General features: G+C 36.7%; 1 protein-coding gene across 2 annotated transcripts in view; it reads right to left on the reverse strand.

Moving 5' to 3' along the window:
* The window catches only part of ZNF704 (zinc finger protein 704), a 256,382-nt gene that overhangs the window by 190,262 nt on the left and 48,672 nt on the right, over window positions 1–17,448 (reverse strand). For both annotated transcript variants that reach the window (XM_027973082.3, XM_004011760.6), the window contains exon 2: window positions 12,412–12,653. In XM_027973082.3, the coding sequence (XP_027828883.1) occupies window positions 12,412–12,653 (242 nt within the window). The remainder of the gene's footprint in view (window positions 1–12,411; window positions 12,654–17,448) is intronic.

Here is a 17,448-nt window from a genome sequence, read left to right on the forward strand (position 1 = left end):
CATCAAAGTTCTCAGATTTACTGAGACTTGTTTTTGTGGTCTATCCTAGGGAAAAAAAGTGTGTTTTTCAAATAATGAGAAAGAAAGCTTACTTAATTCCATACAGGATAGACCCTGGTACAGCATACTACACTTTAAGAGGACACTCAATAAACTTCTAAGTGGCTATCCAAACAGTTGACTCTTGAACAATGCAAGGTTTGGGGCACCAACCTCTGTGCAGTTGAAAATTCATGTATAACATTATAGTCAGCCATCAATATGTGTGGTTCCACATTTATGGATTCAACCAACCACCGATTGTGTAGTACTTTAGTATATATTTATTGAAAAAAAAATCCATGTATAAGTGTACCCATGCACTTCAAACCCATGCTATGTTGTGTAAGGTTAACTGTAATTGACTTTAATAAAAGTTCTCCGATAGGCAATAAACCAATGTTTTCAGAATAGAAAGTATAAGCAACAGAAGGTGCTGCCTTAGCTTATAAATATATCAGCTCTGCTTAATGGTCTTTTTTTTAAATAGAGAACTGTTGAAGCATAAAAAGTGTAAAGATATATATAATATACCACTGACTGATACAGCGAGGAGCACGATGACCTTCTTACATATTCATCACTTAGTTACAAAAAATTATTGATGATTTAGCTTAGCAAACAAACACTTTGAAATCTTGAGTTGAATATATTCATATATTTGAAATGGGTTTTTACTTCTTTTTAACCTTAGGAGATTGCTGAGTCTTCTAGCTTTGAAGGAGATAATAAAGACCCAAACCTTCTTGGTTTCTATTATCCAGTCTAATTATATCTATGGGAAGCACAGCCTATTTCACAAGATTTGGACAGTGTTCAGAGAAGGGAAACTCCCTGGATAGCTCGAGAGAGCTGAGACACAGCCAGAAAGTAAACCTTCCAAGGGGAAGAAGCACGGACAGTGCCTGGCCCTGGACACGTGGGAGAAGGTCAAAGGACTTCCTAAAGATCGAAAAGTAGCAGAACCCCAAATTCCTCCCTCCTAACCACCAGTTCTATTTTCAAAACTACTTTATCTCTAACATAGAAATATGCTCAAGAACTTTGTTATTCCTTAAAATTATGTATTTTCCCAAAGTGATCTGAAAGTGACAGCAGATTTGTTTTTTACTTTATTTTGTTTAAATTGCCTACAGAGAAAGGGACAGTTATTAATTGAATGTGAAGATGAATTGAGACAACATGTTGGTGGAAAATCACAAAAATTCATTACTTCTCAAGTTTGTAGCAGTTTCTCTGCAAATGCAAATGTTAATTTTCACTCTGTGTCATTATCTGCAGATATATGGAAAATATGACTGCATAGTTTACTCGTTAGGGATGAATCAAAATGGACAAATAAAGCTTGTTTTAGCTCTGAAAAATAAACATGTGGGGGAACACAATTCTTAAATACAGCTTTCCCCAACCTTTTCAGGGGGGGAAACAGCTTTCAGCTTTCTGTGAAGATTACAAAGCACAATACAGGCTAAACGCCATGCTCCCCATGCCTCTAACCCTCCTTATAAATGTGGTGCAGCTGTCTGGCACTTTCACCAGTGATAGCTCTGTGTGATCATTAACACTACTTGCTTAGTATTTGTGAAATTACATCGTATGTGCAAAGAATTGAGGTGATATTTTGAAACCCACATGGTTAATATATTTACCAATTCATGGTTAGAGAGCATGGTTTTTCCAAAAGCAGTTCACAATGACCAGTATTTAAGATTCAAAGTTGTGTTTTATTCAGTGGCTTTTGCACAACTTGGTACAGTGGTCACATTCAAGTAACCTCAAAGATTAGAGTTATCTTGATGAAATTAATCCCAGGGAACAAAAATGCCAAATTTGAAGCTCCAAGACTTTGGCTACCTGATGTGAAAATCTGACTCATTGTAAAAGACCTTGATGCTGGGAAAGACTGAGAGCAAGAGGAGAAGGGGGCAACAGAAGATGACATGGTTGGATGGCATCACTTATTCAAAGGTTATGAGTTTGAGCAAACTCTGGGAGATGATGAAGGACAGGGAAGCCTGGCGTGCAGCAGTCCATGGGTTTACAAAGGGCTGGACTCGACTTAGCAACTGAACAACAATGTGATTTGATGAAATCTCATATTCTGAAGACGAAAGCCACATTTTATTTATTTTCTAATACGTGGTCACAAATTGGATATACAAAATAGCAGATAACCTTATGATATGTTATTCTTAGAAAGGGGCAGAGAAATTAGGCAAATCTATCAAGTGACTGAAACTTATTTAGGAAAGTGGCTGAAAGTGATGATTTAGGAAAGGAGAGTGCATGCACTCCATTAAAGAAGCAAATGTTTATCAAATCTGGTCAAAACAAAGCCTGAGCTGGGGAGAGTCATCAAAATCTTTTCATCATTTAGAGATTAAACTCTATGAGCAGCTCTTGCCTCAAGAAAAGCCAATATGTGAACATCAAGATGTTGAGAAATGAGAGTTATGGTAAAATAAACTAACAAGTACTTATAGTAATGTGTTTACATTATGATTGTGCTTTGACTGTTTCAGTTGGTCTATATACTACTCTTCATAAATACATTTATTATTCATATGACTTTTGCTCAAAGAGTGCAGGCCTTTGTTACTATAGTTTTATTGTTAAAGGTAATTTGGATTTAACATGTTTAAAACCAAACCCCTTCCCTCCATCTAATCTATTTTCTCTTGTATTACTTCTGAATTACTTTTTTTTTTTTTTTTAAACAGCATCACCAACCATTTTATCCATCCAGATATGCACAACACAGTTTCTGGAACCATCCCGAGTACTTACTTAAGCTTCCCATCTGCTTTATTCCCCCAAGTTCTGTAGAGTCTGCACTTCACACTCTTGAACATAGCCCTCTGCTGTGATGCTTCTGTCCTAGTTAAAGGTTTCACAATGATCTCTTTCAGATTTCTACATCTGCTTCTTCTTTTTTCTGCCTTCAGTGTCAGAACTTACACAGATGTCCTCCCTACCTTCTCATCTCCACAGGTACCTGACAACTTTTCTGAAATGTCAATCTATCACTTGAATAACTTAACAGATAAAAATTAAATTTTGGAAGTATTTCAAGTCAAGCCTAACTCTCCAGCCTAACCCCTTAGCCCTCTTCCACCCAGAAATCTATATATAGGAGGGGAAAAAACATAGGTCAATATTTAAAAGAAGAATCAATAATAGCTTTAAGCTAGAAACAAAGTAAACCATTTGTTCTTTGGAGTCTTTCTAAAATTAATATATTTGTTGTATTTTCTACTTTACCAGTAGTATGTTTTCATTAACTATTTTATTACTATATTAAAAAAATCATAAGAAATGCAATAAGTGTGACAACCCAGGTCCAAGCCTAAAGTCTTGACTTGGCCAATTAGAACTGGTAACAGCTGCTACTGTAGGGAATGTCAGAGTATCTGGTAACAACTAAAGAGCCACTTTCAAACTCTGGAAATGAAGCTGCTTTCATGTTGTAAAAAAAGCCAGAACTGTGGCTATATCAATTTAACCTTTCTTTTATTTGGATGGAATTTAAATATTCTCATAGTAATTATAATTGTACAAAAATATTAGTTATTCAAACTGGAAAGCAACAGACATATCTTGGATCTGTGCTGCAGGTTTTTTTTCTAACTAAATATTCCCTGATCCACAGACGCTGAAATGTCTCTCTCCTTACATGAGCTACTCCTTCGTCCCTCACTAACCCTTAAGAAACACTCCAGTAAAAGGCTACTGTTCCACTGCATCGCTGTGAGTGAGGCATTTTCTTCATGTGTGTGGGGGTAAGAAAAAAAGAGAGACCCCTGTCTTGGGGATAAATGGTAAGCTGGACTGAAAGGTATAATAACCAATGTTTTACCCTGAACATGCACTGTCCAATAGTCATCACAACCTCTGTAGCCACTGATCATTTGAAATGTGCCCAGCAAACTGAGAGGTGCTGTAAGAGTAAAATATATTGAATTTTTTAGACTTAATATGCAAAAAAGAATGTAAAATATCTCACTGTTGTTTAGTTGCTAAGTCATGTCCAATTATTTGCAACTCCCTGGACTGTACTACTGTTCATGGAATTTTCCAGGCAAGAATATTGGAGTGGGAAATAAAATATTTGTTTCTCCAGGGGATCTTCCTGACCCAGGGATTCAACTCATGTCTCCTGCATTGGCAGGCAGGTTCTTTATTGCTGAGCCACCAGGGAAGTAACACTTTATATTGATTAAAGGGGAATAATGATATTTGGGATATGTTGAGCTAAATAATATGTAGTATTGAAATTATTTCCACCTGTTTCTTTATCCTGCTTTTAATGTAACTATTAGAAATTTTAAATATGTTGCTCATATTTTACATATGCTCAAATTTTACATATGTAGCTCATATGAAAACTCTATTATACAATGCTGTTCAGACACAATTCATTTTAAATAAATGACCAACATCTTGTTTAATTATTATTTGCCTTTCTGTAATTAAAGCAGAATACAGAATTTATATAGGCAGGAGGAAGTAGGGAGTGGGAGGTAGTGGGAATCCAATTGTTTCTACTCCTTCATTGTTTAAATTTTGAACATAATTAGGGAGGGAAAAAAAAAGATATGTAAAATCTAAACATAAACTGATTCTTCAGAGGCAACCAATGGCATCAGAAAAGCAGAATAATGGCACTTTAAGTATTCTGGAATATTCCCATATACCCAACCTGTGCAACAAAGTCAGTGATCCACTTAGTACAACAAAGCTACTGGTCCACCAAAAGCTTTGGGTGTGAAATTTTCTCCATTTTGCTGCTAGAAATGATTTACACAAAATTCCTGGAGGTGATGCCTGCAAATGCTTGAATGTTACACTTCTTAAAAAATGAAGTATAGTTGATTTACAATACTGTGTTACTTTCAGCACAGTGATTCCTTTTTTTTTTTTTTTTTGCATGATAGGTTATTAAGAGATACAATAATCTTATAATTAATCTTATAATCTTGGGTATAATTCCCTAAGCCATATGGTAAATCCTTGTTGTGTATCTCTTTTATATATAGCAGTTTTTATCTGTTAATCCCATACCCCTAATTTTTCCTTTTGATAACCATACATTTATTTTCTATGTCTATGAATCCATTCTTGGTTTGTATAGATTCATTTGTATCACTTTTTTTGGATTCCATATATAAATGATATCATATAATTGTGCCTTTCTCTGTCTGACTCATTTCAGTAAGCAAAATACTCTCTGGGTTACACTTCCAGTACTTTACTCAGTACTGCCCAACTGATGCAAAGAACATATCCTTCATTAATAGCAAAGTGACTTAAATTACTTATTATTTTAAAAATCCACATTAATATGCAAAATTCAAAATTCACAATGAAGTTATAAACAGGTGGTACATTCTAATTTGCCACTAATGTGGTACTTATAATAAAGAAAGAGATATAAAACAAAATGATTGTAAATGAGTGAAAAGACCCTGATGCTGGGAAAGACCAGGGCAAGAAGAGAGGGGGGACAAAAGAGGATGAGATGATTGAATGGCATCACTGATTCAATGGACATGAGTTTGAACAAACTCTGGGAGATAATGGAGGATAGGGAAACCTGGCGTGCTGCAGTTCATGGGGTTGCAAAGTGTCACATATGACTTAGCAACTGAGCAACACCAAATGCCGTATTTAAGATTAACACAAAAAGTGTGTAAAGTTGTCTCTTACACATACATAATCTGAGCCAAATTTATATCACAAAGTGCAAACTTTCTTAAGTTATCACTAAGAAAATATTGCCAGTCAATGTTATCAGAGTCAGCACTGGAAAGAGAACCACTGTTTTAGAACTACCGGTTCCTGACTCACCTTATTAACAACTTTCATAATTTCATAGACTATTATGAGAGTAGAGTTGTAGCATATGTGCATTTAGATCACAGAAATTCAACTATAAGCATTTGGCAGGAAGAAAGAGCCTAAAAAAATAACACAACAGACAGAAGTCCCACCATTCAGTTCAATGAAATTTTGTGTAGGAAGGGAGAGAATAATTGTCTTTTTCTCAATCGGTTTCTGATCTCAAGTCTTTAATGGAGGGTGCTGGTCTCACAAGTGATCAAAGGCATTGTAAATAATAACTTTGTTTCTACTTAATCTTGATTTATTTGTTGACTTTAAATCCCCAGCAAGATGTGACTTGATGGTATCCTGATGGCACAATGTGTTTCATTAAGTCCTGATGTCAATTACATGGGTTCCTAGCAACTTCCTATCTCTGTCCTCTATCCACATTATCGTACTTGTGCTTTGGGAAGATCATTTTGGCTGTTGTGTAAGAAACAGACAGACTGCAGCAAGAAAATAGGAACAATAATTATTTGCCGACCTGAATTACTGAAAGGATAGGAAGGGATGCAAGTGGATAAAAGTTTCCTGGAAAAGATGGTCTTAAAAGCTACTTTGTAGAGACTGCTTTGGTTCTTAACAATTATATAGCATTAGTCTTTCTCCAACATAGGTAGGTACATTTATAGTGCCTTCCCAAGATATGTTGTTAAAATTGAACATATTCAATGTTCAATGAGATTCTTCGAGACCTTTACCACTTTCCTTCTTTTCAGTAGTTTCATACTGGTTACAGAGCTTGTGACTGGAAATGTTTTTAATACATTTAAACATTAAACATTTGCTCCTGAAACTGCTATGCGTCTGGTGATTCAGAAATAATGATAGCAATCTTGCCTTATCTCTCACTTCATTCCAGGTTAGACATAAAAGACTTTTCTATCAGTCATACACAGGACATGAAAGACAAAGAAGAAAATGTGGGGAACACCACTGAGAATGAGAGTCCAAATCAGTTCACAATTTTCCATGTACACATAAGATATTGCCTGTAGCTCAGGTCCTTTCCTAACTTTGAACTCACAGGTTAACAAGCTTCTGAAGTTCTTTTTAAACGATACAATTCCCAGAGAGGCATTCTATAAGGAGAAGATGACTTCATTTTACCCAGCAAGTGATATATCTGACATCACTATATTTTAAAACCCTGCAAAACAAACAGGGCCGTATGGCTCAATTTTTTTTTCCAACAGCAAACTAACAATCTGGAGTATTCTAATAAACTGCTGTTAGGTCTAGGAATATTTGGGGCCAAAATTTTCTTTTTTTCCCTCATTATAACTAGTTTGCTAATAGATTTCTTTAGTTTTAGAGTTATAATTAGAAGACAGTTACTACTTTGCATAATTACATTGTAATTGTTATTTGGGTGAAATCCAACCAATTTAAGCATCAGTACTTCCAAAAAACAATGTCTGGCAAAAAGAGAATAACAAATGCCATGCTCTAATGGGTCCAGGTTATCTAATAATGTTTGCCTAATGGTTTAGTGTTTTTTTTTTTTTTAATAAGAGGCTCAACAGCAAGTGACATTAGAAACCAATGTATTTTAAGGCATCACAGTTGTAACTGGCAGTAAGTTAATGTTCTCTGATAAACACTAATGATGATAGTAAGAAACAAAAATTCACGTGGGGTCAGAAACCTAGCCGCCTTAGGTCTGTCATTTGTTAAATTTATGTTCCAGTGGCTGAATTTACTTCTAGTGCCTGGAGAATTTCCAAACACACACATCTCTTGCTTCAAAAGCCAAGAAGCTCAGTCTACAGAATGAATGAACACAACTATGTTTCTAGCTGCCCACCCTCCTATCCACTTTTTAAGTTGATTATTCAGCCTTCCTAGAAACTTCATAACTGTTTCAGGAAATTTCATCCTTTGTTCAATCAGCGAGCCCTCTGCTATTGCTTACAACCAAGAAACCTCACATCTACTTCAAAAATACACATGAGTCTTTCCACTTCATGTCAGCTGCCACTACTCTAGTCCAAACTCCCATGACATCACGTCTGTACTAAAGCAGCAGCTTCCTTACTAGTCTTGCTATATCCTTCTTGTCCCCCTCCAACCCAATCTATGCATGCTAAGTTACTTCAGTTGTGCCCGACTCTCTGACCCCATGGACTGTAGCCCACCAGGCTCCTGTGTCCATGGGATTCTCCAGGCAAGGATATTAGAGTGGGTTGCCATGCCCTGTTCCAGGGGATCTTCCCAATACAGGGATCGAAACCATGTCTCTTAAGTCTCCTGCATTGGCAGGCGGGTTCTTTACTACTAGCACCATCTGGGAACCTAATCTGTATGTAACGTGATCTAATGATCTAACACCTAAATACAAAAGTAGCATTAACCATTCTTCTCCATAAAATTCTTATCAACCTAAATATATACTTTAAAAATCGTTACCGCAATCAATATAGTTCAACATGATTTGGCTCCTGCCTGCCTCTCCAACCTCATCTCTGGCTGCTCTCCCCAGTTCTCTGTGCTTCAGCCACACAGGCCTTCCTTCTTACCTTAGGGTTTTCATGCATATTCTCCCCTTCCTGGAACACCTTCCTTCCTAGTCAATCTAACTTTTCCTCATTCTTTAGGTGTCAGCTAAAACGTAGTTTCCTTAAAGAGAGCTTTCCTTATGCTTTAATATAAGTCTTCTTACTTATGAACCTCATAATGTCCTGTACATTTAACAGATTGAATGTCCTGGACATTATAAATTATATAATTTATAATTATATATTTATATTTGTATTGTTTAGAATATCTCTCTCCTCAATTCTATGAGAGCAGAAAATATATCTAATTTACTCTACCTTGAATTTCAGTATCTGGTACATAAAAATCCACGTAACTAATAAATATGTTGAAATAAATTAAAGAAATGTATATTACTCGGTGAAAGAAGCCAATCTGAAAAGGCTGCATAGTACATTATTCCAACTACAGACATTCTGAAAAAGAAATAACTATGGACACAGTAAAAAGATGACTGGTTTCCAGGAGTTCAGGGTAGGGAAGGCATCAATAAGCAGAGAATAGAGTATATTTTAGGCAGCAAAAAAATAAATACACTGTATGATACTAAAATGAGGGAAACATGTCCTTATATATTTAATGCACAACACAAACATGTATAGAAGTAAAATTTAGGACAAAAATAATTACAGATGGAAGGGTGTGATGTGTGTGGGGACACAGCGTATGTGAGAAATCTCTGTAACTTCCTTTCAATCTTGTGAACCTAGAACTGCTCTGAAAAAGAATAAAATCTTTTAAAAACAAGGTATTGAACAAATCCCTCCCCCCCAAAAATGAAATAGAATACATATCTTTATAATCAAGCTAAATGAAGTAAACAAAAGTAGGAAAAAGAAAACATAGTAAAGCATGGTTTGAAAAAAATTAAGATGCAAAATTATCAGTAATTACAATGAATCAGATATCAGTAATTATAATTAATATAATGAGTTAAATATCCTATTTTAAGAATATGCTCTATATTTCTGTGTTCTGGATTGCTTTCCCAACTACAAATAATAAGATGAAAAATATATCTCTTTACTTTTTAAAAATAAACCTAATTACAATAATCCAATTTTTAAAAAGAAACAACCGAACAAAATTTGGGAAGTGCATATAAAGAAGTGATTTCCCAGGTGGCTCAGAAGTAAAGTATCCACCTGCCAATACGGGATGTTGGTTCAGTCCCTGGGTCAGAAAGATCTCCTGGAGAAGGAAATGGCAACCCATTCCAGTATTCTTGCCAGGGAAATCCCATGGACAGAGGAGGCTGGCGAGCTATAGTCCATGAGGTCACAAGAATTGGACACAATTTAGAGACTAAACAACAATATAAAGAAGTGCTTCAAAGGAGTCATAGCATATAACTTATAGTTGTAAAGAAGAAAAGTCTATAGTTAACAATCTAAAACTCTACCATAAGAAACTAGAAAAAGAGGAGGAATTTAAACTCAAAATAAGCAGAAAGAAAGAAATAATAAAAAATAAATCAGTGAAATAGAGAATGGACTAACAACAAAGTCAATACATGCAAAAGCTGGCTCTGAGAATAGCCATAAAAGTGGTAAACTGCTAGTCAGACTGGTTAAAAAAAAGGTAACACGATGACCCATAGCAGAAATGAGAGAGGGAACATTACTGTAGATTCTCAACATTTCTTTAAAAGGCAATATTATGAACAGCTACATGCCATTTAACAATTTTACATGTCATGGATAAATTCTTTGAAAGACACAAATTACCAAAATTGATCCAAAAAGAAACGTGAAACCTGAATAGCACTACAGTTGACCCTGGAACAACATGAGGGTTAATCGGCATATAATTTATAGTCGGCCTTCTGTATCCATGATCCCTCCAGATCTGCAGATTCAGCCGAGGACCATGTAGTGCTATAGTATTTACGACTGAAAAAGATCTGCATTTAAGTGAACTTGTACAGCTCAAACCTGTGTTGTTCAAGGGTGAACTGTATATCAATCTTACAAATCGAATCTGTAATTAAAAAAGCACTTCCATAAAGAAAACTCCAGGTCCAGTTGGCTTTACCAGTAGACCTACCTTTTAAGGAAAAAATACCAGTCCTAAAACAAATTCAGAAAACAAAGAGGAGGGAACACTTCAAAAACCATTTTATAAGGCCATCATTAAATTGATATCAGAACCACAATATCCAAGAAAACAGATTGATAGGTCAATGGGTGGAAATAAATGAATCCTTAACAGATTTTTAGCATAAATTATGAATTCCAGGTCTCTTAACATAAAATGGTCTAATGAAAATTTTCCACGGAGTAAGTTCTATAGAATTGCAAGTTGGCACCAAACTATGTGACAGTGGGAAGTCTAATTCTTGTCCTACAAGCTTAGGAAAAAAATAAAACCACAGCTCTTCACATTCAAATTACATGCCATTCATTTTACCTGTGAGTCAACCAAATAACAGATACAAATTGAAGGGCTTATCAGGTTCAGGTCATGATAAGACATTTCATAGTGAACTCCCAGTTAAAGGAATTAATCCTAAACAATTTAGCATGTACTTTATACAAAAAAATTAGACACGTAAATAATTCCAAGTAGTTGAGCAGAGGCAATGAACATATGAAAAGTTTCAATTAAAAGTTAAGGGAAAGAAAGAGGCCTATAATTTTACAAACTTTGACAAATTTGGTAGCAGAATAGAAAAATATGTAGTTTTTTAAGAGAAGATACTTTTGATTTCATATAAAAAGAAATGAAATTCTAATTACAGGCAGTGAATAGGTAGAAAAGGAATACTTATTCCTTTTCCAAAGATACTATTTTCCTAGTTAGCTGTCAGAAACCACTTGTACAAATGCAGACCTTCTCCAGCAACTGTTTATAAAGTTTCATTATAGATGGTTTTTGGTAACAAAATATATTTCACATATTAAAAATTAGCAAGCTTTCATGCTACAGCATTTCCTTTCTTTTCTCCACTCAACAAATATTTACTGAGCCCTTTAGACATGGTCCTAGTGCTAGGAATGCAGCATAAACAAGATGGACTAAAATCATAGCCGACATGGAACTTACTTTCTAGCTGAGATACATGACAGGCCAGAAAATAAGTTAAGTTCTGGCATATATATTCTACTACTGTTCCACTGTCACGCTGCCATAATATTATCCTCTGATTCAGTGCTGTTGGATGCAATTTAAGTAGAATTACAATGTGATAAAAGCCTTTTGATATTGCAGATAAGCCCTCTTGGCCCAATTCTAAGCTAGATCTGTCTTAAAAGGATTACCATGATATAAACCAGGGATCACCAAACTTTTCCTGTAATGAGTCAAATATAAATATTTTAGGCTCTGCAGGCCACCTACGATCTATACTCCATAGTCTTCATTTTTTAACCCTTTAAAAATGTAAATCTTCTTATCTGGCATGGAATTCTCCAGGCCAGAATACTGGAGTGGGTAGCCTTTCCCTTCTCCAGGGGATCTTCCCAACCCAGGGATCAAACCCAGGTCTCCTGCATTGCAAGTGGATTCTTTACCAGCTGAGCCACCAGGGCAGCCCTCTTATCTGACAGGCCAAATAAAAACAGGCCAGGGGCCAAATCTAATCTGCAGCCACAGCTCTGTAACTCCTGACCAAAAGATCAGAATATCCTTGCTTGTAAGTGGCTATGCTCAGTCCTACACTTTGTATTTATTTTAATTTTTTTTAAATATTTCTTCTCTTGCTGTTTGTTGTTTATTTGCCGAAATCTAATAAAACATTCTGTTTTAGAGCTACAGTAGTTCGACTGCTACAGCCTCAAAGTCAGCTCTGAAGAGCAGAACCACCTGCTCCATTTCACACAAGCAACAGAAAGATATTCTCAGCAGAAAAACCTTCTACATCTGTGTACTTTAGAGAAACACAGCAGAGGCAGTACCTGCCATCCACTGACTTCCTAGGGCAGATACATACAAGGTCTAACGGTCCCTTACCTTGCTGGAGGAACATCAATATTGGATGAAACAACTTTTCGTTTTTGCTCAAGGAGACAGATGGAGCGAGTGTTTTCTTTTTCATGGTCAAGTGCTCGGTTAGCTTTTTTGGTGTCTGCTGTTTTCACATCTTCCTCCATGGCCAAAGGAAACAAGTGTTGATGGGACATTTTTTTACTAGAGTCACGTTTTAAGTCCTCTGTTTGAAATGTGAAGGTCATTTCCCGCTTAATGCTCCCCACCTGTGAAACAAAACACAAAAATTCTCACTCACCCAAAATATCAGCTTTACATGACTATGTGCAGATGGCCAGAGGACAGACCACAGACATTGCTGTCCCTCTTCATCTTGAAGATTTTTTAATTTAAATGGGGGAAATCTAACATGGAAATAAAATAACTGACTTTACAAAGTAAGGTACAATTGACATGCTGCCTGTCATAATGCAAGCAAGAAGCATCATGAGCACAAGAGAAGCCTTTCAGATGGGCAAACATTTTGAAGACTTGAAAGCATGAGGCTTCTAAAAAAAATGAGAATTTAAAACATCGTTTTCTCTTCTACAACTGAGAAAACTCAAATAAATAAATTCTTAAATATTTCATGCTGATTATGCTTAACAGAAGTTCAATCCCTGGGTTGGGAAGATCCCCTGGAGGAGGGCATGGCAACCCACTCCAGTATTCTTGCCTGGAGAATCCCATGGACAGAGGAGCCTGGTGGGCTGCAGTCCATAGTGCTGCAAAGAGTCGGACACCACTGAGCGACTAAGCACAGCATATGCTTAACAAAAGAGTGCGATACATATTAAAAAATCAAGTCTTAAATCTTAGACTATGAATAACGATCTTAACCCCACTCTTTACCTCATGAAAAATGTGTTTTTTTAAAATTCTTTATCTATAGCAGTTTTGATCTTAAGGAAATCCCTTCATTAGTATGACAATTAAAAAGTTATAACACTGGTACTTCCCTGGAGGCCCAGTGGTTAAGAAGCCACCTTCCAATGCAGGAGATGTGGGTTCGATGCCTGGTTGGGGAACTAGGATCCCACATGTCAAAGGGCAAATGAACACCTACACGCTGCAGCTATGGAGCCCACAAGCTCTGGGCCCCATGAACCACAACTGGTGCACCCACATGCTGCAAGTCATAATAATCTTTATCATTTTTAACTAAATGCAATGTTTAAGACAAATGTAAATTTAAATGTCAAAGGAATTATATCTGGTGATTTCAGAGTTTAGAATTGTGATGGATGAAAAAGGAGACTAAAGTTAAAAAAGGGATTTTGTATTTTGTAAGATGACTGGCACTGTTCGTGAAGTTTGGAGTGAACTTGTTAAGCCCTGGGCTTCCCAGATGGCTCAGCTGGTAAAGAATCTGCCTGCAATTTGGGAGACCTGGGTTCAGTCCCTGGGTTGGGAAGATCTCCTGGAGAAGGGAATGGGTACCCACTCCAGTATTCTGGTCTGGAGAATTCCATGGACTGTATAGAGAGTCAGACACAACTGAGCAACTTTTACTTTTTACTTTGTTAAAGTCCTAAGTGTACAAAGAAGAGCTGGACTGTCAACCCGGACCCTCACTAATTGGTGGAGAATGTTTCAAAATATGCGTGTCTATGAGACATTTCACAGCTCAGAGTCACTCTCTCACGAAGTCCATGTGTAGAGTCAGTAAACCTTCACTCACCCACTTAAATAGAAAGTATGTGCGTTTGTCTCTTTTTGATTTTATGTAGGAGGAAAAGCACAAAGAATTTGATCCAGTAGATTTAGAATTTATAGAGCTAAAGCCACAAATATAGGGATTTTTCAGAATGAAATGAAAGTATGTGTGTTCAGTGAAGCAGAGACTGGCAAAATATGGTGTGAAAGGCTAGAAATTCTCAGACTCAGGAAAAACTTGAAGCTATATGTTTGTTGGAGCCACAGAACCAGCTCTCATATGTATTCTCCTTGAGCCCAGGGGAGACTTGTGTGCCTCAGGATCACCGTGGCTGGAATGCATCTCTCAATATGAACCCAGAGCCCTAAATTGAGCTCCCTGCTCTTGCTGGCCTGCACTTGTCAGGCAGAAGAGACTATCTTCCATGGTGTTCCTGCCACACTGAGCCCGTGCTCCACGGGACAATGTCAGTCACTTTGGTATATTTGCAACTCATTAAAAAGTTACCATATTTCTTAGAATGCATTAATGAATGAACAAAAGTAACAGTCCAAGAAAAATGAGTGCTTTTAAGAGCTGTTTCAATGATGTCAATACTCAGTAGAGAAGAATAAGAAACTATTTCATACTTCTAAAATTCAATACATTTACAATAAAAATGTAGTTTGGAAAACTAATATAAATGTTTTAAATATCCATCACTAATCACTTTCAGTGCAACTTTTTCTGCCTGGAGGTGGGAGGGAATGGGAGGCACTTTTTTCACTTCTATAGCAGCTCATTCCCAGCTATGTTACAAAAGGAATATGCCAAACACCAGCCACAAAAGATGAAAACAAAGGCCTGGCTTTGATGATTATAAATAGTTTCTCCCTAAGTGTCAAGTATTACATTAATTAAATATTTAAGTAGTCATTAGTATTAAGTTGTAGCAATAATTGACATCTATACCTCCCCAGGGACCAATTCATCTGATTAAAAGAATTCAATCCAAAGAGAGGTGGGGTTGAGGGAGAACATTACAGGAAGGTTAGCTTTTAGCTTCAAAAATTTAGGGGAAAAAAACAGCATTTGAAGCAAACTAATACAAAGTAGAATAAATTTCCTGCAGAAATGATAGTATAATCGTATATCATGCTCTTAGCCAAGACTTCATAATAAAGTAAGCTACAGTAATATTCAACAATATAAGCTATAAATCTTCCATAAGACATTCTAAACATAAAATTAATCTCTAAATGGTAATCGAGTAAGTTTAACAATGTAATGAAATTCAAAGACTATTCAGCCCAGGCTCCTTTTATAAAAGTGGAGTTAAAATGAGTTAGCTAAGATCAAAGAGGACAAAAAAAAATGCAGAGATGAGCAAGAGATTTTTGATACTTTGAGTCATGTGTTCCACTGTTTTTAAGGCTTGTGGAAGGAGTGGGAGACAGATGTGGATGTTCATTATATCTTTATGCTTTAAAGTTTACATATATATATATACAAAACATGCTCTTTTTAATGTTCTTCCACTCATATCAGATATTACATTTTTTTTAATTTTAAAAGAAATAGTCACAGGGGAGAAGAGAGCAGAGCGAGAACATGAAGTCAAATCTTGAGACATGGGCTCAGAAATGGCCCAGAGAAATATGGTGGTGGCTGGAGAGGATGCTGAACCTGGGAGAAGGTTCTAAGACAGGAGGTAACAGAGCATGTCTGAATGCTGACGCAGTATGGAAAGAAAGGGATCAGTGAGGGTTTGCAGGAGTAGTAGAACGGGACAGGGCCAACATCCAGCCATCACACCACCAGCAGATCAGCAGAAGAAAGCAGCAAAAAAGGAAGATACAACCCCAATTCAAATTGAACCCCTATTAGATTAGCAAAGGAGAGCAGCTAAAGGAAGATAGGATCCCACTTACATGAGATTTCCAGAAAAGGCAAAGCTATAAAGACAGAAAGCAGATCGGTGGATTACCTGGGATTGGGGTTGAAAAGGGAAACTAATTGCAAATGGACACCAAAGAACTTTGTGCTGTGATGGAAATGTACTAGAACTAGACTGTACTGATTTGTACCATGCTATAAATCTATTTAAAAAAAAAAAAAAAACCCGAACAGTATTCTTACAATGGGATGAACATTATGATATATAAATTGTACCATAAGAGTACTATTGATTAAAAAAAAAAAAAAAAGAAAAAGAAGAAAGAACAAAACCAGGAATTACTGGTGTAGAAAGTATATTTCCCAAGAATCCCCTAGACCAGAAATTGGGAACCTGTGCTGCAAAGAGACAGACACGGAGTGCTATGACAACGCAAGCTGCTGCAAGTAGCTGTGCTAATATATCCTGTTCACAAGCAAGGCTGGCTGAAATCCAGTCCCTCCTCAAGCCAGGTCCCCAGGCCTCTTCACCCATGGAAGAGGGACATTTTTCTAATTCATTCATCTGGAGAAGAACTTTTTATCTTTTATTTGCCCAAAGAGGGCACTCTTACTTGTTTTTGTTCCCAATTTGCACAACGCCCTGGTGACAAAAGGAAACCCTTCTGGTGGTGTGGAGGGCCTGGGCCAAGTTAGCTTCCTTCCTTGAAGCTGATATCAATTAATGATGTGACTCATATGAGCTGATATTTTTAATAATAGAAAGCTGAGGAAATCTGAGAAATCTTTCATACCACAGCTCACACGGAGGCAAAGGGTTCAACAACAGAAGATACCCAAAGGAAATAAACTCCCCAAATCTAGAAGTCCTAGGTGGCAAATAATGAAGAAAAAAAAAAAAGCAAAACTCTTAATTAGGAATTTTGAGAAGAAAACACAAGGCAGAGGTTTAGGAATAATCTTAGTCTAGATTTTTAAAAATGCATCTCTTGCACGAGGAAAGGTTAATCTGATTGTATCCCACAGTGATGAGACTGTAAGTTAGAAGGCAGTAGTATTTGATTCTGGTCATCCAATTTCAAGATGGACATTGACAAACCAGAACAAACACAACAGGGTGATCAGGATGACAAAGGATCCTATTGGGAGGAACTGGGAATATTTCATCTAGAAAACAGAAGGCTTAAGGTTCACATGTAGCAGTAGGAATAGTCACTCAGTCATGTCCAACTCTTTACGACTCCATGGACTGTAGCCCGCCAAGCTCCTCTGTCCATGGGATTCTCCTGGCAAGAATACTGGAGTAGGTTGCCATTCCTTTCTCTAGGGGATCTTCCCAACTCAGGAGGGGAACCTGGTCTCCTGTATTGCACGCGGATTTTTTATCATCTGAGCCACCAGGGCAGGCCCACACAGCTTCTCTTAAATATGTGTAGAGCCCTCTTGAAGAAGAGAAATTTGAGTTCCATGTTTCTTTGGAACGAGGGTCA

The sequence above is a fragment of the Ovis aries genome, chromosome 9 (genome assembly GCF_016772045.2).
Source record: "Ovis aries strain OAR_USU_Benz2616 breed Rambouillet chromosome 9, ARS-UI_Ramb_v3.0, whole genome shotgun sequence".
NCBI lineage: Eukaryota > Metazoa > Chordata > Mammalia > Artiodactyla > Bovidae > Ovis > Ovis aries.